The sequence below is a fragment of the Carcharodon carcharias genome, chromosome 12 (genome assembly GCF_017639515.1).
Source record: "Carcharodon carcharias isolate sCarCar2 chromosome 12, sCarCar2.pri, whole genome shotgun sequence".
NCBI classification, from domain to species: Eukaryota; Metazoa; Chordata; class Chondrichthyes; order Lamniformes; family Lamnidae; genus Carcharodon; species Carcharodon carcharias.
In genome coordinates, this window is record NC_054478.1 from 75,162,503 (window position 1) to 75,179,132 (window position 16,630).

Sequence of the window (16,630 nt, forward strand, 5' to 3'; positions counted from 1 at the left end):
TATCTTATTAACAGTATGGAACTTAAAATGGGACTCAGGTTTTGAGGCTACTAAAGATATTGGTTCAGTTATTAGGCAGAGTAGATCTGGAATAACTTTAAATCAACAATCCTATTTAGAGAGTTGCTTCCATCCTAGTTCATTTTGCTAAGTCATCACAGAGAGATTATGTTTTATCTAAAGAAGAGACAGAGCAAATATAAAACCTGGTTGAACTGTTTGGGCACTCGGACTGGACCAAATGCTAGTTTTGATGTATTGGAGTTAAGTACTATGATGAAACACTCTAAAGTAGAGAATCTTTTAAAGATAAGTTAAACATTTAAAAAAAATTAAATCTGGAGAAATGCATACTTAAGTTTCCATCCTTATGTAACCCAAAGAACATGAAGCTAGTCAATTTTAATGATGCTTCACATATTAATCTTCTTGGTGGAAAATAAATAGGGTTGTTAAGAGTGCTTTAGCTGCTGAAAGTAGCTAGCTCGAGTAAATTAGTGGATATGGGATTCTATTCATCAAAAGTTCTGAGATTCTGCATAATGAGTATACTGAAGATAGGAGACTCATTGAATATTGTGCTGATAATCATTCATTGTACTTTAATATACACTCTACGAAAAGCATGAGTAAGTCAAGGTTACATATTGAATTTGCTGGCTTGAAGCAACTGTTGGAGAGAAAGTAAATCTCTAACATTAAATGTGTTTACTTGTGTTGCCGTAGCCTCCAGGGCTATGGGCCAAGCGCTGGAAAATGGGATTAGTGTAGTCAGATCTTTGTTGACTGGCGTGGACATGATGGGCTGAATGGCCTCCTCATGTGCTATAAATGTCTACGAATCAATGGGTTGATGTAAGTCATCAACTGCCTGATTGTTTTACAAAAAGAAATACATGTAGGGGTCCCAAAAGATGGGTGTTTTGCAATGTAATGCTTTGTACAGAAATTGAGGTTTTTGATTTAATTTGTTTTTAAATGTTAGTTGCGCATATTAACTTTTTTTATTTAAAGGGAGAGAAAGGAATCTGTTAAGTGCATACCAAAAGTATTTAATTGTATGCAAGTGGTGGGCATGGATTGGGGGTTCACTTGTGCCCCATATAAATAAGCGCAGTAAAACTGTGGTCATTAGATTATGGGTGTATGCTTGCTATGTATAATTGTGTAAATAAATATAGAATTGTGTAAAGATTTGCTCCAGTTCTGTCCTTCACCAAGTGGCTTTTTGGAATAGAACAGTCACATAAACTGCAGCGAAATAAATGAGAAGATAACCTGTTTTATTGATGTTGCTTGAGGGATTGTTAGCCAGGTTAGCTGAGGAATTCCCCTGCTCATTGAATTATGCCATGAGATCTTTTACATCTATAACGGTGGAGGGAGGCATGGTTTGACAGTGCACCTGCAACACTTTCAGCCTTGATTGTGTGCTCAAGTTTCTGGGGCTTGAACCTTTAATCTTCAGAACTTGGAGATGAGTACAACCAAGGCTGACAGTTCAAAAATAAGAAAATATCTAGACTAACTAAAGTAAAAAGGAGAAGCAATGGTAATGCAACTAAGCAGTGGCAAGTCTACTTTTCTACATCTGCTGATCCTGTTTCAATAATCTGGGGAAATAAAACTATTCCAATTCGTGGAATGTAAGACTTTTCAATATTAGTTCTGAAATGCTGATTTTGTTACATTGGAATCTTTTTTTTCAGACAAGCATGGTATCTGTGGAAGGGCTTTCTAAGTTGGTGGACCCTTCCCAATTGACTGAAGAGTTTGATGGTACACTGGAGTATAATCATGATGAATGGATTGAGCTTCGACTGGCCTTGGAAGAATTCATTAGCAGTGCTGTGCATCTGTTGTCCAGACTAGAAGACTTGCAGGAGATGTTGGCCAGGAAGGAGTTTCCCCTGGATGTTGAAGGTTCTAGAAAATTAATTGATGAACATACACAACTGAAGAAAAAAGTCATCAAAGCCCCTGTGGAGGAACTGGACCATGAGGGTCAAAGGTTGCTGCAGTGTATAAGGTGCAGTGATGGTTTTTCTGGAAAGAACTGCATATCTGGCAGTGCAGATTTTCAAAGCGTTGTGCCAAAGATCACCAGTCTGCTGGATAAACTACACTCAACTAGACAGCACTTGCATCAGATGTGGCATGTTAGGAAACTGAAGCTAGATCAATGCTTCCAACTTCGCCTCTTTGAGCAAGATGCAGAAAAGGTAAGGCTTCATCTGCATAGTATTTAACCGGATGTGTTTGCTATAAGTTTATGACAAATTTACTTGATCCTGCAAGTCTTTCTTTCATACAATATCTAACACCGTTCTCCACCATTCTTCAAGCATGGTAGCGAAGGACTCCCAGGAATCACATGTATTTGATTTTCTGATCTGAATGGACAACAAATGATACTGACATTGAGTCTTAACACAAATTAAAATGGGATGAAATTTTCATTCCCTTTTCAACTTTTATTATGAATTTATTCAATATTGTTTGGAATTTTCATTAATCCATGAATTAAGTTGAATTAGCAGTTTCCAAAATGCTAAGTTTATTTAAATAAAACTTACAGGGTTGCAGTATATGTATTTTGTATGGCTGGGGAAGCAGTTATAGTTCAATATTGAGGTTAACAATCCATTCAACAGCTTCAGCTGGCACAATGTAAATAGTTGTGATATCACCTGGAATGAATCTCTCAGGGCAGGAGTTCAGTACATGGGCGGTGATCTGATTTGGATGATCAAAATCACAATTCGAGCTGTTCCTCATGTTTCACTTGTGGAGCAAGTAGCCACACCTTCCCTGGCCCATCCTCAAGTCGTCGAGGGTTGTCCAAATTTTCCATGGAAGATTGAAAACTGGGACTTTACCACTCCAGTCACTTACCTGGTCACGGTTGATGATGTTTGCAGTCAATCAAGAGGTGCACCATCGAGAGGTGGGGCTGTCCTCAGTTTGTAGGGTGTGAAGTGTGTTTCAGTAGGGACTATGGGATTTCATTCTTGTGGTCCTCTGTCAATGGGAGTGCTTTGTTAGCTATCAGCTGATAGTTTTCTTTGAGGAGGATGTTTTCCCTGCGGAAATCAGGAGGTTTAATATGTCTTGTTTTCCCCATAGTAATGTGTGTGCCAGATCAATTCACTGTACTCTATGCAATCAGCTAGATTCAGGTGTTTTGTTAACTGTAAACAATACCTCCATTTGTTTCACTCCCACCTCCTGACCACAAACAGATATTGAAAAACTCAGAACAGCTTTTACAGCTGTCAGAGGTTGCTGGGCTCAGCTTTCTCTGAAGAGAAGCCCCTCCAGTAAGATTGCTCTTAATCCCAGAACATCCCCAGATTTAGTGCACCATATCTTTGAGAACCTCTGGTTACAGACTGAGTGGCTTATCTTCATCACACAACCAACCTGTTCTAGCTTTCCAAGACACTGTTACAAGTAGTCACACATTTAAAACTAAATCCCTGCTTTTAATTGTTGTTGATGATCCTTCTTTACTTTTACTGCACACTGTTGTTTTACACTTTGGTAATGGCTGTCAGGGATTGAGAGCTGTATTTAAGAAGTGACCCAGAGATCTTGAGGAGTGGATCAGAGCAAATAGAAAAGGAAATTCTAAATCATTCTATATGTACTTCGATTAAAAGTTAAAGAAAAGGCTGCTTTTTAAAAAAAGATTTTGAAGTGTGAACATTTCTGTCATTTATTACCCATTCTTAGTTTCCCTAAGAAGGTGGTACTAATGAGCTGGCTTCTTGAGCGGCAGTGATGTTGACAAAACTAATAGCTTTTTAGGCAATTTCAGTTAACCACTTAGGTGTGGTATAGGCCACACCTGGTATGGGCAACAGGTTTTCTTCCCTAAAAAATTTTAGTAAACCCATGGGTTTTAATGACAGCCTTATAGTTTCAAGATCTTTTCAGCTTTTACTTTTTTTAAACTACCTTTCTTATTTCCAAATTTTTTAACCAAATTTAAATTCTCAGGATTATTAACTCAGATTAATTGATTATTAATACTGCAACCTTATCAATACACTGCCATAATCAGTAATGCTGTAAGTTATGGATAACATGAGCTTATTAAGTATAATTAATTTTTATTGAATACTGTTCGGAGCAACTTGGATGCACATGTTAACCATTAGCTCAATCTGATATCCCTGGATTCAATGATGGCATTGAATAGATATTAAACTAAAATGTCATTGAGCTTTAGTTCCATTATCAAACATTTTTTTCCTGAATCGCTAACATGACAAAGCTTACAATAGTCCTCAAAGAATTTCTATGATCTTCAACAATAAGTGTGTCTTCCGTATTTCTCGTTAACATTATAATGTAGTCGGAATTGAAAATAAAAAACAAAACCAATCATTTTGTTCCACTTTTCCAGGTAGAAGCTCAAGTCCCTAGTTCCCCTGATTTTGTTGATGATGCAAAGTATTCACTTTCTTGATTGTAATTTTGGGGGGAATGAAAGGCTTGGCCTCAGGCATTCACAAATCCCAATTAAATGGTATGTTCAGAAAAATGGGTGCAGTTCATTGCCTAGGTGAGGGTTCATCCTAACTGGCATATTATTCATACAATATAGATAGGGAGATGGTGGGAAAATGGACCTAGCTGTTTTGGAGCATCTTAAAACAAGGGCTGGGATTTTCCGGCCCTGCCCACTGCAGGACTGGAAATTCCCGTCCGAAGTCAACAGACCTTTGGCTGGTCTGTTAAATTTTCTGTCCTGTCTGTGACGATTCCGCCACGGGCTGGATTGGCTTGCTGTTGTTTCATTAAATGTTGAAAATCTAAGTTTTGGTGTGCACATTTCTCTCTTTGTACATTCAACATCATTGGTTGAATCTTCTGGTCGACGTGCGGGGGCGGGTCCAACACACTGACGCGGAAAATGACGCGCGCTGACGTCGGGCATGTGTCCTGACATCTCGATATTCCGCTTGGCGGGCGCGCGTCAGAGGCGGCTGCACACCTGCCGACATGTCAACGGCCTATTAAGGCCATTAAGAAAGTAATTAAACTTATTAAGAATGCTGCCTGTCCAATCTTTAGGTTGTCGGGTAGGCAAAGAGCCCAAGTGGCCTTCGCGTTTTTCAGGAGAGCCCATCCACAGACGGGATGAGGTTTCCGGAAGCTTTTATAAAATAAATAAATTTTCCAAACTTCACAAACATGTCCCAACTCATGTGACACTGTCACATGAGGGGACATGTTTAAATAAATTTTTACTTCATTTATTAAAATGTTTTATAATCTAATCAATCTCTCCAGAGGCAGCTCCGTGCCTCAGGGTGATTGCTGCGCTCTTTTGGGTGCATGCACAAAAGAGCGCAGGCCCAGATGCTCCCTCCTCCCCCCACCTGCACAGGTAGCACTGGGCGCTACCGCTCATGAATTATATCTGGCAATCGGCTCCGCGCCCGCTCCCACCCAGCCCGCCCACCATAGGAAAAATTTTCCCCCATATGTACTTTTATTTCTCTACATTTTTATATTTTTGTATAAACCTGTACATCATTAAAACACCTTGGGGTGAAATTGGTCCATGTCAACAGCACAAAATAGGCTTGTAGCAAATTGACACTGTGGTTCACTGTGTCTAATCTTCTTTCCACTGAAGCTCACAGAACAGTAGTTCAAATTATTTTTAGAAACTTGTTTCCTCATCTTACCGTCATTTTTACTTCATTTGGGATCAAAAATCTTGGCAATATTTTACAAGTTAATGGAAACTAAAAACTGGCACAGTGTATAACAAGTTGCTGATTCCTGATGAGTCTTGTTTTGTGCTGCTTGCCTGTATAAGCTAATTTCCTCCCCACCCCTATCTGGGACTCTTGACAATTACTACTGCACTACAAGTTGCAGCTAATAAACTTGGGAGGAGGGAATCCTTTTGACTTTTCCCACAGTGCTGCATGATTTGGGTCAGGAGAGCCAATTCATGAGGCTGCAAAATCTTGATGTCTAATGACACCTTAAAGTTTATGCTTGTCACCAATATCCAAGAACCCATCTTTATATTTCTGCCTATGTGAAGCATGGGACACTTGTCTTTGGTGTCTTATAGTTTCACTACATGGGCCAGTGACTGAGCTATGCCATCTAGAGCAGGCTGATTCACAGACAATTTCAAGGAGTTATTCCTGTAGTTATAAAGGTCACTAAGTATGAAGCTTCTGTGCAACAGGATCCTTCCAGACCACCAAAGGGGACATGTGTTAAATAAGACAGTCTGCAACTCAGTCCTGTATAAAGCAAGTGATTGTTTCCCAGAGGCAACACTAGAATCTCATTCCCAGTGGAAAGGAGACACCAGCTGAAACGTGCACAGGACTTTTACTGCCTATCAGGTTTCCCAGGAGTCCAAGGCATTGTAGATAAAACTCATGTGGCTGTATCAAGACTTCACACAACAAACCAAATGCATATGTCAGCAAGAAAGGATATCACTCTGCAAATGAATCTTGATCTGCTTAATTGCTATTAATCCTTGACTGAGGCTACTGTAGTCTAGGTTTACCACAGTCTGTGGCCAAGTAAACTTAGGGGAGTGGGTGGGTGCGGATAGGTTTTCAAAAGAATCTACTGGCATGAAACCGGTGTTGCAGATTGGCCATTCATAATAAAAAACACCTGATTTCCATCCCCATTTCTATAATAGGCATTTCATCCACAGTTCCAGTTATATATTCAGACAGCAAGTTGAAAATCTACCCAATGGATTTTATAAGACTCATGACCAGGAAGACTTTGTGTTTCATTGGGTCTTCGTGCTAGCAGTCAATGTAACTCTGGAATTTCAAAATGCTCCTAGCCGACATATTTGCGTTATGCATGACAACATCACATGCATGTCATTATCACAAAGATATTCTAATCAAACTTATTTTATTACATGATATGTTTTGCATGTAGCTAATCTATTGTAGCTATTTGTACTTGTGCAGTGCAGATAGAATCACAGCATTAAAGATGGCCATTCAGCCCATCATGCCTGTTGGCCCTTTGGTAGAGGTATCCAATTAGTCCCACTCCTCTGCTCATTCTCCATAGCCCTGTAAACATTTCCTTTCACGCATTTATCCGATTTCCTTTTAAAAATTACTGTTGAATCTATATAACCTGGTCTTTAGTAGACAGATTTTTCCCCTTCCCTGTTTTTGAACAGGAGCATTGTATTTGCAGTCCTCCAGACTTAGAATATTACCCCATAATCTAAGGAGGATTGAAAGATTATGACCAGAGCGCATGACTTTTCTACTTTGAGGACTCCAACCTTTTAAGTATATCCCCTTTATCTATTTTATCCTATCCGCTATTTCTACTGCTTTCTCCTTTACTGGGACATTGGCAGCATCTTCTTCTGGAGTGAAGACAGCTAGGCCTTCTGTTTTCACAACAAAATATCTTTTGGTCCTTAATCAGACCACCCTTTCATTGACTACCTTTATAAAAGTATGAAAAAGCCTTTGATATCATTTAGACTGGACTTTTGATATATAAAAACTTTTAAAATGTCCTTTAAAGGGTAAAGAGCATCTGTTTTATTTGCCCTTTTATAGTGCTGAAAGATGTTTCTGTTACACTGAAAAACCGACAAACATAACCCCCACTGTGGTTTCATTGGTGTAAATGAAAAGTTTGAGTAGGAAGAGCAAAGAGCAAAACTCTATTTCAACTGATGTCAGAATGAAGTAGATATTGGGACACATGCATGCTAATCCACTTCACTCAGGCATCCATCATCACTCCCTCATGTGCCATAGCGTTAGATCCCAGCACCCACAATAGTAGGATGCCAGAATAGCCTCCTTTTCTCTTGTCTGCTGTTTTGTATCTGAAGATATAGCTATTGCACAAATACATTGTTTTCTTTATAAAAATAATTTCTCAAAATTTGAAATGAGGGTGAATGGATTTTCTATTTAACAGTTAATCACAACAGCCTAATTCCCCTTGTGCTTCTGCAAACCTAGTGGATACATTGGTGCCAGAAACCGTAAGCTATGGTGTATTTTTCATTTATAAAGAGTCATCATTCCAATTGGCCCTCCCTAAGGAGTCGGTAGGGCTACCTGCCTGCAAGCAGCTGGTAGCCAATCAATGGGGTTAAATAGCTACTTGAGACCTATTGTCAAAGGCTGACTGGAATTTTCCAGGTGTTTCCAAGCAACCTGAGGTATCAGGGACTAGGCCAGCTGCCTGGGTGAGCAGGAGGGTGTAGCAAAGTGCAGCATTCAGGCAGGATTTGAGGCCCCCCCTGCCTGCCTGGCCATAGCTGCATCCACAGGCTATGGTTTGATCCTCCTTCACAACAATGGTCCATCTCTGATTCCATTTTCAAATTCAAACATTTAAAATGTTGTAAAGAGGACAACTCAAAATGGAGGTACACGCTCTCTTACGTGAACTATAGGCTTCAACTCCTTTGGAGCTGGAGTAAATCCTATTGACCCCCAGTTTCCAGAGTCAGCCTGCCATCCTAATGGATGGCAAAACTGCTTTCTGGCCACAAATTGGTTAATTCGGGGACAATCACTGCAGGGTGACTGTTTCCCACATGGGTTTGTAACACCTATTTGACCCCAGCATTGGGGTTCCTACCCAAAACCTTGCTCTTCATGCTTTGATGCAAGATAGATGCCAAGCATATGCTGCCTTGGAATAGACTGTAAAACTTTATTGTATAAAAATAACTGGAATATCTAATTCAAAGAAAATATTTACTGAATGTTTTTATTAGAAGTCATCCCTGTCTCATTTTCCTTAAATGTATTTAAGTGTAGGATCTGCATTAGGTTAGAATTGAAGGTTTGTTACTATAATTGGTGATTTTGCAGGTTACTTTTGCAGCAGCAAATTCAATTTACTTTAATATTAGTAAAAGTTGCATACTGGTTAGGTCAGTAGTTTGAGCTTTGGACTTGATCAGAGAGATCTAGCTTTGAATCCCAGTAGCATTCATTTAGCCTTTCATCCTTCATGAGTGAATAAAATGAGTACCACACATTTGAATGTGAGGAGATCAGCCAAAAGCTGCAGGAGATTGTGCAGACTTGCCACATTGTCACTGCATAATGCTGTCTGTAACACCAGTTGATGCTCACGTATATAAATTTATAAAGCCTCAGTGCTCTATTTTGCAAGTCTGTCAGTATCAAAATGCAATCACATAGTGCTTCAAATGTTAGTGCCATCTGTCTCACACACACAGTACAGGAACACTTTTGATCTCAAGAACCTGTTACTGTGGTGAGTGTATGAGTGTGTTAATGTTTTTTTTATTGTTCTCGCTGTATAATACAGAATGTACAATCAATGATCAATGTTTCTTTGGCTCACCTCAGGTTCAATTGTAATATTAATAAATACAAGTGATTTATGATTGTGTGTTTATGAAATAAAGCTTTATTGTAATATATTTATTTTATGGGCAATGTAACAATTTGTGAAAAGTGATCATATTTGCTTTTATATGTTTTCTTATATTGTTTTCTGCAATTCCCAGAAGTTTGCAGCATCATAAGAGAATGTTGGAATTTCATTCTTAAATTTAAAAAATGTATTATTATTGAAACACAACATGGTATCCCAAGACTAATGCATCTTCTGAATAATAATGATGAATGGTTTATGGATTGTAAACTAGAGCTAGTTCATAAGTTCAAGCAAGTCTGATTTCCCAGAGGAGGGATGTTAAGCCCTAGCTTATTAAAGCAGCCAGCTGGAATTAGTTCTGGCTGTTGTTGTACGTTCTTTAAAAAGGTAAATGTTTCAAATGGCGCATAGATTTATTGTTGTGAGAAACAGAATTATTTCTCCAAAGAGATGCATTCATCTGGAGGAAAGAGGAGCAGGAGAATTGAACAGTTTTGCCCTTCAGTGTCCTGTAACTCCACTAAGTGCTGGAATGTTAGGTGCAATGTTTGCTTTTGGCAAAATTGTGCTTTCCTATGTTGACTTCACAGCTGAAGATCCAATGAATCAGATGTTGAGTTAGACAGTGTGCAGCCTCCAAACTCACGGTCCCAGTAATCTCAGATTGGAGGCTACAAAGAAAAATGAAAATTACAGACATTGGCATCATCACGGTGTTGCAAATGAAGTTCAAAACAAGGACTTGCTCTCTGCTACTGTTTTTATATTAATATGGCTTTTATATTAATATAATTTGCAACTGTAAATTGTAGAAGTTTTTCACAGAAGGAAGCCTTTTTGGCCCATTGTGCTGAAGCTTGTCACACATTGCAGCTATATACAGTAATCCAATGTCCTTACATTTTTTCTCTGTACCCCTGAACACCTCTCCCCGAGATTTCAAAACAAAGGTAATTGGAAACAGCAGGAAATGAAATAGTGTTGAAATAAATTAATGATAATTGTGACCTGAAAGGAAAGATGCAGGCCCAGATTTTTGCTCCCGGGTTGGATGCGTGGAGACAGGAGAATTCCCAGCTCGCTGAACCCTTTAAAAATGGCTGCCTGACCATTGGATTTTTAGTCTGGGTGGGGGGGGGGCGTGGGTTTGGGCTGGATTAGAAGTTGGGGCAGATGACCTGGGAAGAACTGAAGAACTGCAGAGGTGGGCTGGGTGGAGACCTGCCTTTGGGCTCCAGCACTGTGTCCAAAGTTTAAAAATAAATATTCCAACAGAGAAACATCCCTCCAGCTCTCAGTAGCCCCGCCCCCCCAACACACACTCACCATACCCCATCCATGCCGCCTCATGCCCTCACCCAGCCCCCATAACCCCTAATACCCTCCATGCCAACCTATGCCTGCCACCAGCTTCCCCAGTTCTTTATAGCCCCATGACAATCTATGCCCCTCCAACCATCCCCCATGGCCCTTTATAGCCCCGTGCCAACTTCGTGCCAACTTATGCCAACCCATGTCCCACTCACCACCCTTTTCTCTTATACCTATTATGCCAATTCACCTATTGTACAACATGGGGTAGACCTCAGGGTCCATGCAGAGATGAAATAAAGCAAAGTTCTAGAAAACAATGTTCTAAGTATCTGTTGCCGACTTCAGTGTATTGAATAAAAACACTCTCATTCATAATAAACTATTTGCAACTTTTACATTCCTTGAACTAAATAAAGCCATAAAACATCAAACATTTCTATTAAGTGTGCAATCCCTTACAACAAGCATTGGAATTCATAGTCCTACATCAAAGAGTCTATAACCACTTGTAGCTGTTAATCAGACTATGAAATAGCTGTGATTATGAATCCTAATTATATCAATCATGCAGCACTAATCCAGTAATGGAAGCCCTTAGGCTTATGTCAACAGACAGAGTGAAATGGCAAGCAATCTATTCTTCAACACTGCAGACATTTTTTTTTCAAATATTTAAAGGGCAGGACTTTTAAGTGCCTCAATAGCTTGATATTTCCCTTTGACAGGTGCTTCTGACAGTTTTAACAGTTTCCTTTGGCAGGTTGTCCATGAACAGCTTGGACTCTTTCTCATACGTCATCAGCCCACCATCACCATAACTCCCCACCTTTCAATCCATTTTCTATGTCTCATCATAACATCTACTTGGCCAAAATCCTGAAATAAAAGCCACTAACAAAAGCCTTCCCATAACTACTCTATCCAACAGCTCTTCCAATAATGCATACAAAACTGAACTATTCACCCTTTTGCATTTCTTGTGGTTGCCTTTGCCTGTCTTATCCAGTGCTATCCTTTTGGCTGCAGCATGGCTGGATGGAGGCTGTCAACTTTCACTGAGGTACTGAAGATGGTCTTGCAGGATGCCCTCAAGCAGCTCTGGGCCTTGAGAGTTTGGCTTTGGACTGTACTACCTCAGGATAGGCAGCAGTCTGAGCTGTCTGGCAGCCAACAGCAAGGGCACAAGTGTTGTGGCAGTTGTGGGAGCATAAATCTTGTCATCCTGACAGCAGGTTTGTGTAGTCCAGAGCTACTGGCATTCACCCGAGTTGGCATCTCAGCAATCCTGGTAAACGGTTGAAGGACAGATTGCTGGGCTGGTATGAGACCTGCAAGCCCCTTTGAACACTGGTATCAACAGCCATGATGGCAGCAGTCTGTCTGCATCACAGCAAGCATGGATTTCATTATTTCTAATTGAGCTTCCACTGAGACATTGGACTGAATTTTCGGGATGGCGAGGGCTCCAGCAGCCTCAGTGTCATATTACACTCTAATGAATGTTGTTTAACATTAGGCAGGACTTCTGCCCCTCACTCAGGAGGAAGTCCCGCATTGGAGAGCTATTGGCCAATCTGATTGGCCAAAACCCGCCCCCATCGCCCATCAGAAAGGGGCTTCTGATGGAGGCACCCTCTCCCCTCCTTCCTGCCCGAGATTGAACTTACTTTACTTTTGCATTTCCCACCCTGAGCTGGCATCCGCCCGTTAGCCTAAAAATTAAGGCTGGGCAGGAAAAAGCTCTTAAGTGGCCATTAAGCGGCCTTTTAAGGGCCTTAACTGGGGCAAGGGCAGGTTTCCAGTCCAATCCTGGACATGCCATCATAAAATGTTGAGGCGGACGGGAACCCAGAGGGAATCCCATCCATGCAATTTCACGCTCCCCCAGACCCCACCTCAGTTCCAGTGCGCGGCAGGGGGGAACGTAAAAATCTGGCCATTGAGTAGCTTCTGCCTATGCTTCAACAGAATCTGTGACATTGGCCACCAGATGCTACATTGAAGTTGGATCTACAAGTGCTGTTGTGAAGGTGACAACTGTTTCAATGCTGGAAAAGGGCTCCAAGCTCTGCTTAATACATGTTCTATGTTAGAGCCAGACTCCTCCATCATTCTTGATAATAAGAACAGACCATTTGGCAGGCCTGCCAAAGCAGCAAGCATCTTCATAAGCATGTGTGGTAAAGTGAGGTACCCTGTCCCTTTAAAAGAATGCACGCATGCTGATCACATGACACCACTGATGATTCACTGTACAGTGCAGGCAACTGGGAACTGTAAGTCTGGTTCTAGAGGTTTCTGAGTGAGCATGTATGATCTGGTGCTCTGCCCTATGTCTCAATAAACCATCACTGTTTATTCTTACATCAGTCCCTCCCAATTATTGATTGCAAGCAGCCATTGATGAGAACATAGGAAGGCGTGCTGTTAGAGCTTGATTGGCCAACGAGCTCATTTGCCTAACACATAAAAGTGGCGACGAGGAGAAAGAACAAAAGAAAGTAAATTTCAAGATGGGTGAGCAAAGCATTGGAAAGAGCATCTGTACTTACTTATAAAATCGGTGACAACCATCAATTGGAGCAGAAAGCAGTGCTGCAGTTTAAAATTAAACAAAAACCCTGCAGAATCGTGATCATGGGGATCCCACCAAAACTTGAAAAGAGACGAAACCCAGCAGAGAAAAGCCAACAGCTGCAGAGAGAGAATTTTAAAAAATGGTGACTGCTCTTAAAGCAGCAATGCATTTAAACTGGTAAATACATGAAAAATGGCTATGGGCAGAAAATTATAAGGGACCCCAGAGAGAGCGCAACTCTGCGATAAGCCAAACATCTAAATTCGTCATCACCTGGAAAGTCTATTGGAGGTGCAGTCCCCTTGCAGTCATTCACGATACTGCAGTTCGGGCGTGTCGATTCAGTCAACCACATTTCAGATGGCTGGACTCAGTATATCGAACGTCTGCCGTTCTTTTTTACCACTAATGACAATGCAGGGGAGGAGAAGAAGAGGGCGATTCTTTTGTCCTCAGGCGGGAGTGAAATATATGGGCTGATCCGCAGCCTTACATCACCTATCACCTCAGACTCAAAGACTTTCGACAAGTTAATAAAAAATTGTACAGAGCCACCTGAGACCAAAGCCCTTAGTTACTATGCAGCGCTCCAAGTTCAATTCAAGGAACAGGCTTCTGGAGGAGACAATAACTGACTATGTGGCCATTTTAAAGCCATTAACTGAGCATTGCGAATTCGGAACATCCATTAGTAATATGTTGAGAGACTGGATGATATGCGAGATTGGAGATGATACTATCCAAAGGCGTTTGTTATCCGTACCTAGTCTAGACTTCAATAAGGCATTAGAATTAGCTATTGGGATGGAGAGTGCTGTTAGAAATTCTGAAGTTATAAAGGAGACACAAAATGGTGCCACCCGCTGGTCGAGTGGGACAATCTGGCAACAAAAGACACGAAAACTTCGCACTCCACAGAAAGACGGGAAAAGGTCTCTAGCCCCAGACCATTGAAAAACAATGGTACTACAGTGAAAACCCACAAAATGAATGAGAGAAATACATTCAGGCCTCCAGTGAGCGAACAATAACTCAAACAAGTCGAGTACCTTTTCTGCCACTGCTATGGCCACATAAGGCGGCACGGCCAAGAAAGGCTAAAATAACACTATAAAGGCAGAAGGTAAAATCATGAAATATGCCTCATGGAAGAGCCAGGAGACATAGAATCAGACATCCATTCGTTATATAACCTCAAAGTGGGTAGAACATGACAGTAGTCATTACAGTTAACCAACAGCCCATTAAGATGGACATTGATAAGGGAGCGATGCTATCCATCACTGGAGAGCATACATTTAGATATCTGAGTAAAGGAACCCATCCTTTGAAGTTAGAAGTTTTGGACACAGAGCTGGGGACATACACGGGCGAAGAAATAAGACTGAAGGGGTTATGGCAAGTCTCGGCGACATATGGAGATCAATCTGAAAGGTTGTCCTTGTTAGTGGTAGCTGGAGAGGGCCTCAACTTAATAGGCTGTAATTGGCTTGAAAAGATTAAATTGAAATGGGCCTAAATTTTTCAAATTACAACAAAAGGCTTACAGGAATTGTTGCAAAAGGATGCTTCCATTTTCAAAGATGTATTAGGAAGGATTCAAGGGCTACAGGCCAAGATCTAAGTAGACCCAAATGCAACCCCCAGATGTATAAGAGCCAAACCAGTTCCTTATGCTCTATGGGACAAAGTTGAAACCGAACTGGACAAACTGGAAAAATTGGGCACTCTACAACCAGTGCAATTTTCTGAGTGGCCGGCACTCAGCGTATCTGTACTGAAGCCTACTTTTGTGCTGTGACTATAAGCTAATTGTCAATAAGGTGGCCAAACTTGATAGGGACCTGATACCCAAGATTGAGGAATTGTGTTCGAAGATTTGAAGATCTAAAAGAGGTACTGAAACGCTTTGCACTTGCAGGTGTATGTTTAAAATGAGAGAAGTGTCTGTTCCAAGCTAAGGAGGTAGTTTACTTGGGCCACGTTGAAAAGGAGGGCTTACCTTTTGTGCTCGACATCCGGAAGTTTAATCAATATCTCTACAGTAACCATTTCCATATTATAACCGACCACAAGCCCCTACTGGAATTATTTGGATAAGATAAAGCAATACCACCTATCCCATCGGCTCGCATCCAGAGATGGGCACTAATATTAGCCGCCTACGAATACACTTTTGTTCACTGTCCGGGAATTCAAATCGCACATGCAGATGCCCTAAGCCGCCTTCCCCTGACAGCTAATAAAGGGGAGGCTCTGATTCCCCAGGAACTGATCTAACTGCTAAATTTTCTGGATTCCTCCCCTGTTCAGACCAGACAAATCCTGAGCGGACAAGCTGGTACCCGCTATTGTCTAATGTCCAGGAGCAGGTCTTGAATGCTTGGTCAGGTGAGTCTAATCCGAGGAGATGAAGCCCTATTCTGATCGCAAATATGAACTCTCCTGCCAGGAAGGCATATTACTCTGGGCAGCAAGGGCTATCATGCCCCCAAGGGTGCGAAGACCTTTATTAGCCAAGCTACACAGCATTCACTCGGGCATTAGCAGAATGAAGGTGCTCGCACGCAACTACTTATGGTGGCTTGGCATGGACTTGGATATAGAAACCCTGGTCAAAAGCTGCCCTCAATTCCAGCAGGTGCTAAAGCTCCCCCCTTAGCTTCATTGCACCTGTGGAAATGGCTGGGGTGGCCAGGGGTGCACCTCCACATCGATTACATGGGACCTTTCTTGGGCACAATGTTCATTTTACTGATTGACTCCCACTCCAAATGGATGGATGCCTATGAAGTCTGGTCGCCCACGTCGGCTGCCACCGTTTGTGGCAGAGTTTTGCAGTGCATGGGTTGCTGGAGATCCTCGTGTCTGACAACGGGACCGCTTTTACCAGCGGGGAGTTCCGCAGGTTCACAACACTTAACGGCATTACCCAAATCAAAACCTTACCCTACCACCCAGCATCGAATGGCATGGCTGAGCGAGCAGTCCAAACCTTTAAATCCAGGATGAAAAAGATGGAAAAGGATTCCGTCAGCATAGGCTTGTCCCGGTTCTTGTTTGCCACACATGACAACCGGCATTGCACCTGCTTTACTACTAATGAAGAGACATCTCCACTCCCGCCTGACCCTTATCCAGCTGAATTTAGAGGGGAGGGTGGAGAAAAGCCAAGAGGCACAGAAGACCGGGCATGATGGTCATGAGTACGAAAGAACTTTCATGATAGGAGATGCGGTCCTCGCGAAGAACGTTGTAGATGGGCCCAATTGGCTGTTAGGCGAAGTGAGTGCAGTAACTGGACCCCTCTCCTATAATGTGTCGGTA

The 16,630-nt window shown here is 41.6% G+C and overlaps 1 protein-coding gene across 1 annotated transcript in view; it reads left to right on the forward strand.

The window, feature by feature from the left end:
• The window catches only part of kalrna (kalirin RhoGEF kinase a), a 1,007,899-nt gene that overhangs the window by 441,025 nt on the left and 550,244 nt on the right, over nt 1–16,630 (forward strand). Inside the window, exon 5 of the mRNA XM_041200492.1 lies at nt 1,710–2,222. Within this exon, the coding sequence (XP_041056426.1) occupies nt 1,710–2,222 (513 nt within the window). The remainder of the gene's footprint in view (nt 1–1,709; nt 2,223–16,630) is intronic.